The 18,736-nt window shown below is 47.0% G+C and overlaps 1 protein-coding gene across 2 annotated transcripts in view; it reads right to left on the minus strand.

Moving 5' to 3' along the window:
• Positions 1-18,736, minus strand: part of CARS2 (cysteinyl-tRNA synthetase 2, mitochondrial) — a 141,470-nt gene that overhangs the window by 56,572 nt on the left and 66,162 nt on the right. For both annotated transcript variants that reach the window (XM_088458430.1, XM_088458422.1), the window contains exon 8: positions 17,896-18,029. In XM_088458430.1, coding sequence (XP_088314556.1) covers positions 17,896-18,029 — 134 coding nt within the window. The remainder of the gene's footprint in view (positions 1-17,895; positions 18,030-18,736) is intronic.

Genomic DNA, 18,736 nt, shown 5'->3' on the forward strand with positions numbered 1-18,736 from the left:
GGATATCATAAGTGTCAAAGGCTTTTATTGACAATTACTTTAAGTTTATGCAAAGAGGCAATATTTACAGTGTTGACCCTTCTTTTTCAAGACCTCTGCAATTTGCCCTGGCATACTGTCAATCAACTTCTGGGCTACATACTGATTGATAGCCGCCCATTCTTGCCTAATCAATTTTGTCAGTAACATCTGACAAAAGGTCTAAAAACACTGAAGCAGCAAACTGTGTGAAAACCAATACTTGTGTCATTCTCAAAACTTTTGGCCATGGCTGTACATACATATAGATAATTGCATATACAATTACATATAACACAAAGACAATTATAAAATACACCCAGGAACAAAATATCTATTATTATCACTTCTTTCATAAATATGAGTTGCTCTGTACTGATATAACTGTATGCAATAAAACACATCAGTATGCACCTAGTATTTACCATACAGTAAGGAAGAATGAAAGTTAGGATATTGGAGACCTTTGTTACACTAAGTGCTGCTGATCCCCATCTTACCTTAGGCATAGGGTGGGTAGTGAGATACCTGGGTCCCACAGTAACCCTTAGAAACAACAGCCAATATAATTTCCCTATTACAACCTTTCGTTTCTACTTTTTACTGTCTTGCCCTTCAAAGCATAGGACAGTAAATGAGAGGACTACTGGGGGTGGGAACTGATAGGAGTATTAAAGGTAAGTAAGACCACATGTCAAGGTTCCCGTTCATATAAATATGGAGGTAGGCCGTTATATATTGGTACAGATTATTTCATGATTCAAAATTTACAGTCGGTAACCAGTCTCAATAATAAAGTGTAGATGTGTATAATTTATAGCAGCAAATGATGATAGCATAATATGCAGGATTAAAGCAAATATATATCACAGCAACAATTATAAAGTGCATCCATAATGGAAAGTCATTTTATGGCAGTTAAAAGCATTGCCTATGTGCAGCATTTAATAAATAAATGTCTAAACAGCAGATATCAAAAACTGCTAAACAGGGAGATGTCAGTATGAGCAGTCATTAGCATAAGATGCCCAGCTCTTCAATGAATGTTTTAGTCTGAAAGCACATAATAAATCACATCAGCATCAAGCAGTTAAAGGTATTGCATATGTGCAGCATTTAATACGTGAATCCCTAGACTGCAGATAACAAAAAACTACTAAACAGGGAGATGTCAGTATGAACAGCAATTAGCATAAGCTGCCCAGCTCTTCAATAAATGATTTAGGGCTCTATTTACTACAATCCGCATTTATAATGCAGATTGTAGTGTGATATTACCGTTGAATTCGCATTGCGAATTCAGGCAATATCACAGGGATTTACTACAAATCCCTTGCAGGGACAGAGCTTGCGAGAAAGCTCTGTCCCTGCGAATCCCATCCGCACACTAGCCACGGTATTTTTGAAAAAAAAAAATACCATCACTGGTGCCCCGCACATGCGCAGACCAACCGCCGCTGCTACCCCCTGGCGCTAAGCCCCGCCCCCACGATCGCGGCCCCCCCACACTTATCTGCATGATCCAGGCTTCGGTGACGTCTTCCATGTCCTCCGGTCAGGTGATATCCCATACTGCACTTGGACCCGATCACCTGATGACCGGGCTGCAGTGCAGCATGGGAGACCAGCTGGCCGGAGAGGAGACATCACCGGAGCCCCGACCACCGGTCCCTGGAGTCAGGTAAGTTAATTTTTTTACACTGTTTAGACCACACAGCTGATCATTGGGGCCGGCTCCTGGCTCTGCTCTCCCCGTTAGAGCAGGGCAGGAGTCCGGTAACCGGGGGAGACCCTGGATAACGCCACCTCCAGGTGGCGTTATTATCACAGGGCTTACTCCGGTATTTTTTTACAATTTATTTTTAGTAACTTTGGTCAGATCACATTTCCCATTAGAATTATGGGAAATGCGATCTGCTTACTAAAAATAAGTGATACTTAGGGGTTGGAGTAGAATTTTACAAATTCTACTCCAATTGCCCTGTAGTAACTGTAGGTGAAACTAAAATAATGTGAAAAGGGTGTGAAAACAAAGTTTTTCACTTTATTTTAGTACAAATGATGTTAATAAATAGAGAGCCTGATTCAGACCCGCTCGCTCGCAAGCGGGTCGATGTTGCCCAAGTGCGCATGCGCGAGACTCGAATAACGACGGCCAAGCCGTCGTTATGGGTCTCGCACCAAAGGGGGTACATAGAGCCAAAAGCACTCCAGGGCTTGTGGCAGCGAGACCCTACCGCAGGGTCTCGTCGCAAGCCCGACGGTCGTGATGGTCTTGACCATCGCGACCATCATTGTGGCCGCTCGCTATAGCTGTGGGTGGTCACCCACAGCTATGCGAGCGTCCAAGAGGCCGCTCCATTTTCATGTAGGAGGGCCCTGATTCAGAGCGAGTGCTCTGGTCAGAGCATCCGGCTCTGAATCAGGCCCTCTATTCCTATACCATCTTTCCCAAACTTGGTTCCATTATATTCTTGTCTGGATCCTCCAGGAGGCCGCTCCAAAAAGGAGAAGGGACGGCCCTGATTCAGAGCGAGTGCTCTGTCAGAGCGTCCGGCTCTGAATCAGGGCCAGAGCCCTTAGTCTGAAAGCACATAATAAATCACATCAGCATCATGCAGTGAAAGATATTGCATATGTGCAGCATTTAATAAGTGAATCACTAAACTGCAGATATCAAAACTGCTAAACAGGGAGATGTCAGTATGAGCTGTAATTAGCATAAACTGCCCAGTGCTTCAATGAACGTTTTTAGTCTGAAAGCACATAATAAATCACATCAGCATCATGCAGTGAAAGGCATTGCATTTAAATCAATGAATCCCTAAACTGCAGATATCAAAACTGCTAAAAAGGGAGATGCTAGTATGAGCAGTAATCAACATAAACCCCCAGCTCTTCAATTACTGTCTAGTCTGAAAGCACATAACAAATATCATCATCATGCCTGTAAGTAACTGACATGCTTTCTGTATATTGAGAATTAGACATACAGTCCATACTATGGGTACATTGAATGAAAGAAAAAACATATTCACATAAAACCTGGGTGTAGGAATGTCCCACACTGCGCTGTTGTGGGGCACTCTGGGGACCGACACGCGTTTCGCCTGTGTGGCTTGATCATGGACAATCAGCTACTGTCAGACTTCTTGTAGCTGTAGGTCTATCTACTATAGATAGATCAATCAGGAGGCTCGTTTGGTTGAATGGCATTATTAGTAGCCAGTAGATGCATGCTCTGATAGGAGCTTCTCTGTTACCAATCAAAACGGGAGGGCAGGACTAGGATGGTGATTGACAGGGGCTGTATCCAATAACAATATACCAGCTGCTAAGGCTGACAGCCGTCCAGTTGGAATCAGGGGGCGGGGCAAACGGGGACAGGACATGCATTAGTAATTAGAGATGGATATCGGAAGCCCAGGATGAAATGATGGCTGGGCTTCCACCATTGAAACTTTCGATGTGATGGCAAACTAACCATGACATCAAAAGAATTTGATGGTCAAAACTATTTAAATTACTAGTGAGAGGGAGCGGAGCCTCACGGCACCCCCGTTCATGTCACTATGGGGGCGTGTCCAGCACTCTCAGAGAGGCTGGGTTGCCCCCAGGCTCCCCCCTGCACAGAGAATAGATGTCTTGCGCATGCGCACGGCGTCTATTCTCCCACTGCTCCCACTGGTGTGTGCTTTACCCCCGAAGCCAGCCATCAGATGGGCATTGGAAAACTGCATCTGATGGTTGGCAACCATCGACTTCCTGGTATTCAATGGAAAAAGTACTTCCATCGAATTGGAAACATCTATGGTTGCCAACCATCAGTTTCCGATGCCCATCCCTATTAGTAATCTGTCCTTGTAATTATATAACATGGAGATGATTTACATTACAAGCAGGCAATGCTGATTGGAATACTAGCACAGACTGCATATAAAAGAACAGAATAAGTGATGGCTAAGTGCTGTCTATATTTAGAGATCCTTATTATGGGATCTCAAAATGGACCCAGTGTCCAGAATAAAGATGCACTTTGGTTGAAAAAAAATCGAGCCAATGTTGGCTAAAAAGTAAATATAAAAGCATACACTATGAATTCATTAGATTATAGAATCAATAGGTAATATAGGGGTCTATTAACTAATATGTATTAGGAGATAAAGTGAACAGTGATAAGGTACCAGCCAATCGTCTCCTAACTGCCATGTCACAGGCTGTGTTTGAAAAATGGCAGTTAGGAGCTGATTGGCTGGTACTTTATCATTGTTCACTTTGTCTCCTAACACAGCTTAGTAAATAGACTCCTAAGTCATTAAATGATATTAATCTCTCAAATTATTATACACATACTGTATATACATACACATACATATAATATATATACACACACATATATACACACACATAAAAACATAAAGAGGGAGTGTTTTAAATTATTATATTTTGTATGTATCATAGTGTAACAGTTTATTATGACTAATAAAAAATATACTGACGTGCATATAAAATTCATCATTAGATGTGAAAGGATGGGATCTAAAATAGTTTTGATTATATCTAAATAATTACTCATAGTATTAATACAAGAAGGTGTGAAGTATTAGAACAAGGGATATCAACTGTGATAATTAAAATAATGTATGCGTGTATAGGGCAAAACATAGGGGGAGGAGAAAGCACATTATGGTGCACTATGAATGATAAAAATAATTATACAAAACATTAATCTCCGTAAAGTGGGGGAACAATGTGTAGGCTCTGTATGATATATACAGGTGAGAAGTAATGATAATAAATAACATAGGGAAGTGCTGTGACATATGGGGTATGAGAGGATTACTCAAATAGACATGAGATAATAATCATTTTTAAAAATGTTATGAAAACATAGTGAAGTTCTATCCATGAATCAAAGAATAAAATTATATATATGCTGATATCTGAGAAAAGAAGAAGAAATGGCCTGTTTAGCGCAGTCAGTGCTAAATTATATAGATCAATTCTATGTAATTGAGCTGTTATAGTCATTGAGGTCCTGTGGTACCATGGTCCCCAATCTGAAGATCCATTCTTTTTTATTCTTAAGTATTGTATTGTTTAGGTCTCCTCCTCTAATACCCATACTGATTCTGCCCAGGCCAAACGCTCTTAGCTTTTTAGGTTCACCATTATGTTTTAAATGGAAAATGTCTGGCTACTGAAGATATCTTCTTATCTTAGCCGTATCTGTCCTGGCGTTCCTAATATTGCTGACATGCTCTAGAATGCGTACTTTCAAGGTCCTGGAGGTCATCGCTTCACATCTAAGTCCACATTCGCAATACAAACAGTAAATTACTCCGATGGCTTTGCAATTCATGAGTTTACATATGGTAATGAATTTGCAATATTTGTCCTCTACTTTGTTGGTTTTTAAAATATATGTACAGGCTTTGTATATACCACAGGGGTACGTTCCAGTGAGTTTAGGAATTCTATTGCTTGTATTCTCAAAGTGACTGTGCACCAGATGGTCTTTGAGATTTTTAGCTCGTCTCCAAATCATGGAGACTTGTGTTCCAAGATGTTCCTTCAGGTTTGGATCTGAAAGGAGAATAGGCCAGTGTCTCTGTAGGATATTCTTTAATTCTCGCCATTCCCTACAGTAATCTCCTACAAATCTAATATGGTTGGTCTCATCAGGGATCTTTCTCAGAGGAAAGATAAGTTTATCTCTATTAGTTTTCTGTGCAACATATCTCGCATTTTTGATCATGCGCTTGCTGTATCCTCTGCTCCGCAGTCTGATGGTCAATTCCTTGCTTCGTTTCTGGAAGGTATATTAATTTGAGCAATTGCGCCTTTGACACAGGAGTTCCCCTTTTGGGAGGTTAGAGATCGTTGGAGGGAAGTGGCAGCTGGTCTGATATAGTAGCCTATTTGTGGCAGTCTTTTTTCTATATAGATCCGTGGTTATCTCCCCATTGGTGTTTCTATTTTTAATACCCAAAAAGGGGATACAAGTGTTACTCATTTCCCAGAAAATCTTAGGGTTATTTTCTAAGGGTTATGGAACGTAGGTCTCTCAATACCCACCCTATGCCTAATATAAGATGGGGAGTAGCAGAACTTAATGTAACACAGGTCTCCAATATCCTGAATTTTATTCTTCCTTACTGTATGGTAAATAGGAGGTGCATACTGATGTGTTTTATTGTGTAGAGTTATATCAGTTCAGAACAACTCATATTTATGAAATAAGTGATAATAACACAGATCTTTTGTTCCTGGGTGTATTTTATAATTGTCTGTGTTATATGTAATTGTATATGTAATTATCTTTATGTATGTAAAGTTCAAAATTTTTGTCATATTTCGCCACCCCAAGAGGGATGACCCCTCACATCCCCTTTGTATACAACTCCTCATCCCATTGTCTCTGGTGCTTGTCTTGTAAGTCAATTTTAACAATCATTTGAAGTAATAAAGGTTATATTTTATGCGATTGAATATTCAATTGGGCTGTAAGAGTGCTCATTAATAGTCTCTGTAGGTCACCGAGATCTTCTTTTTCTTGAAATGCTGAAGGGGCTTGGAATGTAAGCTTGCAAACGAAACTGCTTTGAATGCGGCCACCAACTTCCCCAATAGCTGCAAGCAGTGTAGAGACAAAAGAATGTGCACCAGGGACCGCAAATCCCCGATCTAGTGCTCAGGCAGAAAAACCTGCTGAAAGACCGTGTCGAACAGAAGGCCCAAAAAAAACAACTTCTTTGTTGGATTTGGGTAGATTGAGAACCCAACTGTGAAGTACCAGAGTTGTCATGACAATGATCCTCTGAAGGTGCATTTATTGGCAAGACGTCTAAATAGGGAATTATCGTAATTCTCTGCCGATGCAGAAAAGCTATTATAGGTGCCATAATTTTAGTAAAAACCCTTGGGGCAGAGGACAGCCCGAAATTGGAAGTGCCAGGTGCCTACTGCAGTAGTTCATGGTCTGGTTCCCAAATAGGTACATGGAGATACGTGAGAAATTCTCCTACTTCAATAGACGCAATTACTGAACGTAACGACTCCATCCTGACCCTTCTCATCCTTAAGTGCAGGTTGAGACTTTTTAAATTCAAATGGGGCAAAAAGAACCATCTGGCTTTTTTACCAGAAACAGATTTGAATGAAAACCTAGCCCCTGATGATTTATCGGAACAGGGACCACTACCCATGAATCTAAAAAGGAGAAAATCGCCCCCCTGTATGCCCTTCTTCTGAGCTTATTACCAGGAAGAGGGGTTATAAAAAAGATGGGGACGTTGTCCTTCCAAATCCAGTATATAATCTCTGGAGAGGACTCCTCTTACCCAAAGGTCTGTGGTTGACCGAAACCAGGTCTCCCTGAAAGAGAGAAGATGGCCACCTATACCAATGGGCTGGGAGTCCTCCTGATCCGAGTCATTGGAAGGATCTGTCACCCCTACGGGTGCCAGGGCAACGGGACCGCATGGCCATACGCCCTCTGAAATGACCTGCTCTCTGACCTACTATCATATCTCTAGTGGGCACAGGCCGGAACCTACCAGAGTATCGAAAGGGCAGATACCTAGAAATGCTAGAGCGGGAAGTAAGAACTGAAAAGAAACTGGCTTTTTCCGCCAGTCGCCTGAGCGATAATTCGTTCCTGCTCTGGACCAAACAGAGATTGGCCTGTAAAGGGAACTCCCTAAAAAAATTCTCTTGGAATCGCTATCCGCTTGCCAAGAACGTAACCATAACGTTCTTCTGGCCAAAACAGAAAAGGTTGATATGACTGCCAGAAGAGAAAATAGTGTCTAAAGACACCATGACTCACATAAATTGAAGTCTGTTTCAGGTTGTCTGCTAATTGGTCTGACCAGGTTTTTATTCCCTTGGTAGCCCAGGCCCCTGCCAACACCGGACGCAGAGTAGTACCTGTTAAAGAAAACAAGGATTTGAGCAGATGCTCACACTTACGGTCCGTAGCATCCTTCAGTGTGGCTGCAATAGCCATTGGAAGAACCGTAGTCTTTGCTAAACGGACAATCAGTGCATCCAGTGCTGGAAGTACCTCCCATGGAGCCGTATTATTATTATTATCATTTATTTATCTTTCTCAACAAAAGGATAAGTAAACGTAATTCCTGCTGGAAGCATTAGCCCGTTTATCTGGTTGCCCAGGATTCCCTCAGCACATTAGAAAAATGCATAAATTAAGGAAAATTCAAAACATGTTTCTTTCTTCTCTTAAATAACCCTGCAGAAGCCGCTTTATCATAAGGCTCCTTATCTTCAATTTTGAAAGTCTGGCGAATGGCCTGGATAAGCTCAGTAACACCCAAACTATCAGGATTACTGTCTTCCCAACTAGAATGGCCTATCCATTCCTAATCTAATGCCTCCCCATCCTCAGCAGAAGATCCTTCTGAATCCTGCCCTTCCTCCAAGAAATGCACTGTCTGGGTAGGCTGTCACTCATAAGCACTCGCACCAGCCAAACCTAAGGGGTCAATCCTATTCCATGCGAAGAGTGCAATGTGCTGTTGCAAAGGCGATAAAACTTGCAAGCCTGACTTGACCTTGAATTCCCCAAACTTTGCTCGCTGCCCTATGGAGCTGCGTGCAAAATTTGGCGAATCCGGGTTTCCATAAAGTGCGACCACTGCCGCGATGACTCGCACTGGCAAGATCATCGCATGGAATAGGATTGACCCCAAAGACTGCCTCTAAAGAAGAACAGACCCTGGAAAGTCTAACCATCTGAATAGACATCTATCTATTTACCGGGGTGCTAGCTAACGCAGGGGAAGCTGCAGAGGTATAGAGGCTGATGTACTAATATTAGCCTGGCCAGTAACCTCTCATAGCTCCTTAGCCAGATCTGCAATGGACTGAGCCATAACCTTTGCCCATACCGGTAACACCTCCTCTGACGGAGCATCCATAGATGAGCATAGCACGGGCGCCTCAACCTCACAGTCTGCACACAGGGCTCCCTGCATGATACTCCCTTGAGGGAGCTTGGCAGACCATTTAAAACATGTTTAATGTAATACAGCCCCCTGCTTATGCTTGGGAGGTTGGTCCCTCTTTGCAGACATACTATTACCCCCAACGGCAACTCACACAGTACAAAAAAGACCTACAGCCCAAATCTGTATAGTGGAGAGAATTTTTATTTATTTTTTAAAATAAAACAAAAGAAATTAATACAAAGTAACTAATCTAATAAGACAAATAAATAAAAACTAACCTAACTATTCTACTCTAGCAATTTTAAAAAGAAAAACAGATTCACATTTCAGTTTGTACTATACCACACTCCTAAGCCTCCAGACTCCTAAGCAGCAGCAAGGAGCAGCAGGTGTCTTCACTTTTTCAGACACCTTTTCAATCAGTTCTCCACGAAGCAGCAGGAAATCACCTGACCTGGATGACCTCCCACAGGCCTCTGGGAGTGTGGGCAAGAAGACATCCACCATTACCAGATGGTGCCGCTGTTTTCCAGGTAAGCACGTCTTTTTTTTTTAAACTACAACACCTAGTACTCTCCAGGGGATGCAATTGGGAAGCCGGCTGACGTGATCCCGACAGCCGGCTTCCCGACTGCTTTATCCCGGCGTCGGTTAAATGACAGGCTTCTATATCTAGACGCCTGTCATTTTCCCGACGCCGAGAGACAGGCAACAGGCACCCGGCATCCCGATCAAAGGGATGCCGGGCGCCGCGAGCGGAAAGCCGCGGGTTGGGTGTAGGTTTAGGGCTCCCAGGGGGGGACTTAGGCTTAGGCACCCCCCTAGGAGGATTAGTGTTAGGCACCCCCCCGGGGGACTTAGGTGTAGGCAGCGGGGAAGGGGGGTTAGTGTTAGGCACTTACAGGAGGGATTAGGGTTAGGCACTTGGGGGGGGGGGAGGTTAGGGTTAGGCACCCCTAAGGAGGGTTAGGGTTAGGGGGGCTAGGTTAGTATATACTACCCTAAGGATGATCGGGATTTCCAGCACTGTTGGGCTGCCGCTGCCGGAATCTGTCCATCTGTCGGCCTGACGCTGCCGGGAATCGATTCCTTCTCCAGGTAGTCTCTTTAAAGTGCCTCCTGTGCCCCCTTAGGGAAAACTGGAGCTCACATAGAGCGAACCGGACCCTGCCCGTGCACTTAGTTTGCCGTTTAGCTGCCCAGCATTACTCTCCAAGTACACTGAGGCAGCCGGTCACAGCTGCAGCCTCTGAGAAAACGGCTCCTATGGGGGACTTTAATTAATATTATAGGATCCCAGCACACCCGTGGGTACCTGGTGACCCTCTTCTAGGGCCCAGAGTGGGATTCAGCAGGGGGTGAGCAGATACTGACCACCAGTTCTGCTCCTAATTCCCACTCACCGAGCCTTGATCCCATAAGGAGATTCAGGCTCTAAGATTCCTTTAGGGTAAAAATTTTAGGCTAGAAACAATTATTTTTAGTGCCTGCTCCTCAGCCCCTCCCTCATATCCCAGCGTCAGTGCTTCCCAGATTGGACGAAAGAGTAATATCCCCCTCATCCTGTTGCACTTCCACAGTAGCATCCTTATTTCTATGTCATCATCATTACTTTTACTACTACTCATCCTCACATTTGCAGAGGATTCAGAAATGGTGGAAGAGGCTTCTCTAGGATTACAGTGTCAGAAATGTCAGACTCAGACATTGCACTTGCACGTGAAGTTTGTGAAAGCACAGTTTATTCTTCAGCCTTAATGTTCTTTTTCTTTTTGTGCACCGATTTGCCTGTTTTATAGGTAATACATTTTGACTACAGTAAAAAGGTGTTAAATACGAACTTACAGAAAATGCCTGCCTGTGTTTGATCCTGGCTTTCACAATAGGCATTCTAGTGCATGAAACAGCAGTAACAGGACCACCACTCACAAAGAAATGCTTAACACCAGAAAAAAAGAAAAAAAGCCTTCGGTAAAGAGGTCTCCTTTCTTTGGGGTGCAGCTCACTCAGACTCAGCAGTCATATTTGGACAAATAATCTCGAAGTTGAAATCACACCATCTCTGCCCTAATACACAAGTGACTGACAATATAATATATATACACTCCTATATGCTTGTGAAAAACAAGTCGAAGGTTCACTTTAATCATTTACCTGCAAATTTTTTTTTCGTCAAAACCGCACAGTAATTGTAATTTTTTTTCTTATTTAAGATTTAAAAATTTGTATTTTTAATATTTAAATAATATGAGATATGGTAAGAACTTACCTTTGTTATCTCTATTTCTACGAAGTCCATAGGGTTCCACAGGATACCTTGGGGTATAGGTGTGATGTCAGTCATCGGGCACCAAAGAGTTAAGCTTTCAGCCTCCCAGGATGCACTAGGTCCCCCTCCTATACCCCGCCCCCGAGCCAAGGCACCTCAGTTAGTTACCAAGCCATAGGCCGGAGGAGGAGAAGGAAGAGAAAAAAAAAATATCTGGATACACACAAGAATCACATTCTCACCAGAGGGAGACGGAAAAACCGGTGACCAGAGCAAAGCCCATCTGCAGCACAGGTGCGACAGGGCGAGAGTCCTGTGAAACCCTATGGACTTCGTAGAAATAGAGATAACAAGGGTAAGTTCTTACCATATCTCATATTTTCTACTTCAGGGTCCATAGGGTATCCACAGGATACCTTGGGGATGTCCCAAAGCAGTATCCTTTAAGGGTGGGGACGCTCCTGTGCAGAAAGGAGAATCCGCCGCCCGAAGGAAGCATCCTGAGAGGCGAAGGTGTCAAACCTGTAATACCTCACGAAGGTATGGACAGAAGACCACTTACCAGCCTTGCAGATCTGGACTGCAGAGGCACCACGTCGAGCTGCCCACGAAGGACCCACAGACCTAGTGGAATGAGCCTTCAGAGAAGGAGGAACCGGTAGGCCTTCATGAAGATAAGCTTCAGAAATAGCCATACGGATCCAGGCTGCCAAAGTTTGCTTTGAGGCAGGCCAACCCTTTTTACGGAAGCCATAGAGGACAAACAAAGCGTCCGACTTCCTAAACGAAGAAGTGTGGTCAACATAAGTCCTTAAGGCCCGCACAACATCCAAAGAGGCCTCACCCACGGAAAGACCCGGTGAGTTAAAGGCCGGAACAACGATTTCCTCGTTAACATGAAAATGGGAAACAACTTTGGGAAGAAACTCGGGCCGAGTGCGGAGCACTGCCCTGTTCCCATGAAAAACCAAGAAAGGGGATCTACAAGAAAGAGCCCCTAAATCAGAAACACGTCTGGCCGAAGCAATAGCCAGAAGGAAAACAGTCTTAGCTGTCAACCATTTAAGATCCACTGAGCCCAGTGGTTCAAACGGCGGTCCTTGGAGAGCCCTCAGGACCACAGCCAAATCCCAAGGCGCCACAGGTGGGACAAAGGGCGGCTGAATGCGGAGAACACCTTGCATAAAGGTGCGCACATTCGGGATTGTAGCAATCCTACGGTGGAACCAGACAGACAGGGCCGAAACCTGTACCTTCAAAGAAGAAAGGCGAAGCCCATGATCTAGTCCCGCTTGTAGGAAGGCGAGAATCCGAGACAGACGAAACTCCCGCGGTGCATAACCTCTCGGTCGACACCACTGGAAGAACGTATGCCACACGCGATGGTATATCCTCGCGGAAGACGGTTTCCGAGCTCGTAACATGGTACTCACCACCGAGCTGGAAAACCCCCTGGACCTCAACATGGCTGTCTCAACAGCCACGCCGTCAAAGACAGCCGAGTCAGGTACGGGTGAAGACAAGGACCCTGCGACAGAAGGTCCGGTCGTAGCGGCAACCGTAGAGGACTGTCCATGGACAGACCCTGAAGGTCTGAGAACCAGTGCCGTCTGGGCCACGCGGGAGCTATCAACAGGAGCGTCCCTCCTTCCTGTTTGAATTTCCGGATTACCCGTGGAAGAAGGGAAACCGGAGGAAACAGGTGTGCGAACCGGAACGTCCACCGGACGGACAGAGCATCCACCAGAGACGCCTCTTCGTCTCTTGTGCGAGACCCGTACACCGGCAACTTGTTGTTGTGCCGGGACGCCATGAGGTCGATCTCTGGAAGACCCCACCTGTCCACCAGCAGTTGAAAAACGTCCGGGTGCAGGGACCATTACCCCGGATGAACGTCCTGGCGACTTAGAAAGTCCGCCTCCCAATTTAGCACTCCTGGGATGAAGACCGCTGATATGGACGGAAGATTGCGCTCCGCCCAAACCAGGATCCGAGAGACCTCTACGAGAGCCGCCTGACTGCGGGTTCCTCCTTGCCTGTTTATGTAGGCCACGGTGGTAGCGTTGTCCGACTGGACCTGCACCGGGCGACCCTGGAGAACCCGATGTGCCTGCTGGAGAGCATTGAAGACCGCACGGAGTTCCAAGATATTTATTGGAAGCTCCGCTTCTGTCGGCGTCCACCTGCCCTGGAACAAGTGTGGACCCGAAACTGCTCCCCAGCCCCGAAGACTGGCGTCCGTTGTCAACAGGACCTAATTTGGTACCCAGAACGGACGTCCCTTGCTGAGATGGGTCGTCTGCAACCACCAGGCAAGGGACAGGCGAACCTCCGGGGTGAGCACTATCGTCTGGGACTTTAGAGACTGAGGCAGCCCGTTCCACTTGGACAGGATCAGGTGCTGCAGAGGTCTGGAGTGAAACTGGGCATATTCCACCATGTCGAACACCGACACCATGGAGCCCAGTAACCTCATCGCCGAGTGTAGAGACACCCGGCGGCTGTGCAGACAACTGCGCACCCTCGACTGTAAAGCAGAGATCTTTTCCCCCGTCACAAAGATCCTTTGCTGTCCCGAATCCAATAAGGCTCCGAGGTGCAGAATCCGCCGAGACGGGATTAGAGTGGACTTCTGCCAGTTGATTAACCAGCCGTGCCGTTGCAGTAGCGCAATGATCAGGTCCAAGTGGCGTAGAAGGAGCTCTGGAGATCCTGCCACTAATAACAGGTCGTCCTAGTACGGCAACATGCGGACTCCCTGCAGCCGCAGAGAAGCCGCCATGACCACCATCACCTTGGTGAACACACGCGCAAAAGGTAACGCCCGAAACTGAAAGTGGTCGCTGCGGATTGCAAACCTGAGGAACTGTTGATGGCGCAAAATAATAGGGACATGCAGGTAAGCGTCCTGTATGTCCAATGACACCATGTAGTCCCCAGGTTCCAGCGCCAGAATGATGGACCGTAGGGTCTCCATCCGAAACTTCGGCACCCGCAAAGACTTGTTGAGAGCTTTGAGGTTGAGAATCGGACGATACGACCCATTGGGTTTCTGCATCAAAAAAAGATTTGAATAGAAACCCTGGCCTCTCTGGGAGAATGGAACAGGCACTATAACTCCAGCCTGGAGCATAGTGTGCAAGACCTTCCGCAGCTCCGTGGCCTTGTTCCGGTCTGATGGTAGACCCGCGGTGAAGAATCGAGCCGGGGGTCTGTGCCGGAAAGAGAGGGCGTACCCGTGGGAGACCACCTCGAGAACCCAAGTGTCTGTCGTGGTGACCGACCAACACCGGGCGAACTGCAGCAGGCGGCCTCCCACTTTGGGATCCCCCAACGGGAGGCCCGGACCGTCAGGCCACAGGCTTGTCATCAGGCTTAGGGGCCGGACGTCTGGTACTCCATGCCTGCTTCCGGGGCTTGGCTGATTTCTTGGGACCAGCCTGTCGGGGAAAAGACTGTGGTTTGGGCCTGCCCTGGGCCCTATAACACCGAAAGGACGATGGTCCTGAACCAGAAGGAACCGCGGCCGACGGGAGACAAGCCGATTTGGCTGCCACCAGCGTGGCCACAATCTTGTCCAGATCTGGACCGAAGAGAACTTCTCCGTTAAAGGGCAATGCCTCCAAACCCTTTTTGGAATCAGCGTCCGCCTTCCAGGATCGCAACCACAAGGTGCGACGAGCAGCCACCGCTGCTGAAGAAATTCGAGACACCAGTGTACTAATGTCTAAGGCCGCCTCGTTGATATAAGTGGCCGAATCACGGAGATTACCAATCAACTCCGTTTGTTCGGCCGGACAGTCGGAATCAAAGGACGCCTCCAATGAATCCGCCCAGCGCTCCATCGCTCTGGCAACCCAGCAAATGGCCATAGCTGGCCGCGCTGCCCCCCCCCGCAACGGAATAAGCGGACTTCAGGTAGATCTCCACCTTGCGGTCCATAGCATCCTTAAGGGAGGACATGGATGGCATCGGCAATGTGGCACTACGGACAAGACGTGTCACATGAGAATCCACCTGTGGAGGGGATTCCCACTTAGCAAAATAATTATCCGCGAACGGATAAGCCACTGCCAGGCGCCTCTGTGGCTGGTATCGCTTGCCAGGCTGTTTCCACGCCTCCTCTAAATGGTCCATTAACTGACCCGAAAGAGGAAAGACTGTGGCGTCACCCTTCACATCCTTAAAAAAGGCATACTTGGATTTAGCAGCTGGGGGAACTTCGTCCTCAATCACCAAGGCTGTGCGGACTGCCCGAATAAGTCCAGGAATATACACCTTGGACCTAGCGTCAGCGTCCTTAGTATGGAGAGGTTCCTGATCGTAAGGATCCAGAATCTCCCCATCATCAGACGTCCCTTCGTCATCCTCATAAGGAGCCGACAGAGACGCCACCGGTCGTTTATGTGGCCGCATCACAGCCTCCCCCTGCAACACATCCGACAAGTGCTGTACAGAACTCGTCAAGGAGTTAACCCACGCCGGCTCCTGAGAAACCGGGAGAGGGGAAATAGGGAGACTGCGGGGTACCACCAATTGTCTTGGGAAACCTTGCATGGGTGAAGACACCACTGACTGCTGGGACAAACCCATCTGCGTAAACGCGGGCTGCGGAGCTAACTGGCCCACTAAGGTTGTAAGCGCCTGAGCGAAACAAGCCCAGGGCGGCTCCTGTACCGGTGCTGTAACCGTAATAGGCCGCGCCATTGACAAACACTGCCGGCAGAGGCCCTCCGCGCTACCCTCCCCCTCCGCTAAAGGTACTTTACACGTAGTACACTGTAGCCGGAGAGGAAAATCACTTTCAGACATGATGGTACTAAGTATGTGACCCCACTCACCAATTGTATTTTAAAGAGGCGAGAGACCACCCTGCAGCACCGCACCGCAAGGGCTTAGCAGAAAGAACAGGGACAGTAATAAAGCTGACAGTCAGAATAGAAGATACAGGCAGCAGCGCTAGCACAGTCACATACAATGCAAAGAAAATCAATTCCTGCACTAACCAGCGCTGATCACTCAACTACGCAGACACAGAGTCTGGTAGGACACAGCGCTGCATACACAGACCTGACCACAGCGGAGGAGAGGTATGCGGGGGGACCCAGACCACGATGCTTCCGTCCAGGCTTCCAGCAGCGTTCACCATGCGTTCAGGAAGATGGCCGCCGAGGAGCAGAGAGGAGGCTGGCCTGGGGGAGGAGCGCTGCCACAGGGCCAGTCGGCAGAGTGCAGAGAGGGCTGTGTGCAGCGGGGGAGGCGCCGGCTGTGAGACAGGGAAGGCGCGCTCCCCTGGCATGCATTTAACCCCCGGGACGCCGCAGCGCTACCGCTCTGCCACGGTCCCAGGGGGGTAGTGGAAGCGCAGGTTCTTACCTGGCTCCACGCTGCAGCCAGTCCCCAGGGAGCCCCCTGCCTGGGGACTCTGGACCACGTAAGTGCGGGGACCCACCGCGGGACCCCGCTGCTTACCTTGCTGTCCCCCTTGATTCCGGCCATGGTCCGGAACATCTGGGGTCACCGCTAGCTGTGACCCCAGATGCTCACCAGCATCCCCGGATCGGTACCGGCGTTCTGGTACCGGCGGGGGTGTAGGGAAGACAGCATGGACGTCAGGACTGACTGTCCATGCTGTACATCCAGATGTGCAGCCACAGCTGCATGCAGGAAAACTTCAGGGGCTCTTCTTAGCCCCAACTCCAACAGGTGCACCCGACTCCGGCTGGGCACCAAACTAAAACTGAGGTGCCTTGGCTCGGGGGCGGGGTATAGGAGGGGGACCCTAGTGCATCCTGGGAGGCTGAAAGCTTAACTCTATGGTGCCCGATGACTGACGTCACACCTATACCCCAAGGTATCCTGTGGATACCCTATGGACCCTGAAGTAGAAATTTTATTTAAAAAAATATATATACCAGGGGATATTTAGCATTCCCCCTCCCCCCAACTCCCCTGTCCATAGGCCCCCATTGTAATTTAACGTCCCACCCCCATCAAAAATAACCCTTCCCAGTGTCAAAAGACCCCCAGCAGTAACAACTCCCACCTCCCTAGGTATAATAGGCACCTGTGGCATAGCGCCTACCCTCACCCCCAGGGACAATGTTAAATACATTTTTAGATAATCCCACCCTCCCCAGCCAAATAAATATTTTACTGGCCTGCATAACCCCCCCCAGTGCACTGAATTGCAGTTGTTGCTAGTTAGTGTGTCTGACAAACATATATAGTGACAAAGATGCCTGCAGCAAGTCACCCTTGCCACCTACTCCCCATCTATCTACCACTACAACTCTCTCTGTCCTCTTAGTGGCGTCCTAATGACATTTCTTTTAAGAACAGCTAAAGCCCACACCCTCTCCCTACACTCTCCTGTGTGAAATTGTGGGAGGGAATTATTTTATGCATCCTAAATATGTAAGATATGACATTTCTGGGAAAAGGACTTACTGTAAGCCTCGTTTTGAGATCCAAACTTGGCATGAAGACCTGGGCTGGGGCTCGGTTCTCATTGAAAACTTATAGTATATTTTACAAACACATACTGGATGAGGCCAAGTTACCACAGGTGATATGACTAATCTCCATAGAACTACTGTATAATTCCAACACAGTATGGCCATGGCAGAAACCTACCTGTGTGAAGAAAATAGTTTCCCCATTGATCACATTGGTGATAGGCCTCGCACTGAGCAATTTCATTTTCATGATGAGGGAATGCCAGATCAATCCCACCTGTATGAATGTCAAGATGACTACCAAACACAGCACTAGAAGGGAAAAAACAGCAATATTTAAGATTAAAAAAATGCCAATTATGCATTTTATATAACTCATACCACGTCTCGGCATCTGATATTAGAAAGTATTTGAAAATACATTTTAATCCGCCCAAAAAATGGAACTAAGCTCAAATAAAAACAAATCTCTAAAACTCAATGGGGCAGATTTAATTCAACACGTTGACCTGGCAATACTGGGTAGCCTCACTCCTCCATGGTCCCTGCACCCTCTTCCCAAGAGTCCCAAATCTCCTCTCAAATGAGGCCTGCTCTGAGCAAGGTATGACACCATTGGGCAAGTGCACATGTTCTGTGGATAATGGCACCGATTCCATAGATAGCCTTCCTTCAGCCAGTAAAGAAATGCTGCATCTGGGGGGAGTTGATCAAACAGTGCCCGTGGCAGTTTGCATAGACTCATGGCAGGTGTTATTGTTCCTTAAGCAGGGACATGCACTATACATTTATCGGGGCGATCCACCCGATATCAGCGGATCTGCCCGATAATTGCACTGTGTGTGCGGGCCACCGAGGAAAAAATATCGATCTGTCGGGCATGCCGGATTGTCCAGCATGCCTGTCCAATGCGATATTTTGTATGTTAAATGTCGGCCGCATCGGGCAGTGTATGTCCAGCCGCAGCCGACAAACATTTCTCCTGTTACTTCCCAAGGAAGGAAAGGGGAAATATCTCC

Source organism: Taudactylus pleione, unplaced genomic scaffold (genome assembly GCF_031769625.1).
Source record: "Taudactylus pleione unplaced genomic scaffold, aTauple2 ptg000041l, whole genome shotgun sequence".
NCBI classification, from domain to species: domain Eukaryota; kingdom Metazoa; phylum Chordata; class Amphibia; order Anura; family Myobatrachidae; genus Taudactylus; species Taudactylus pleione.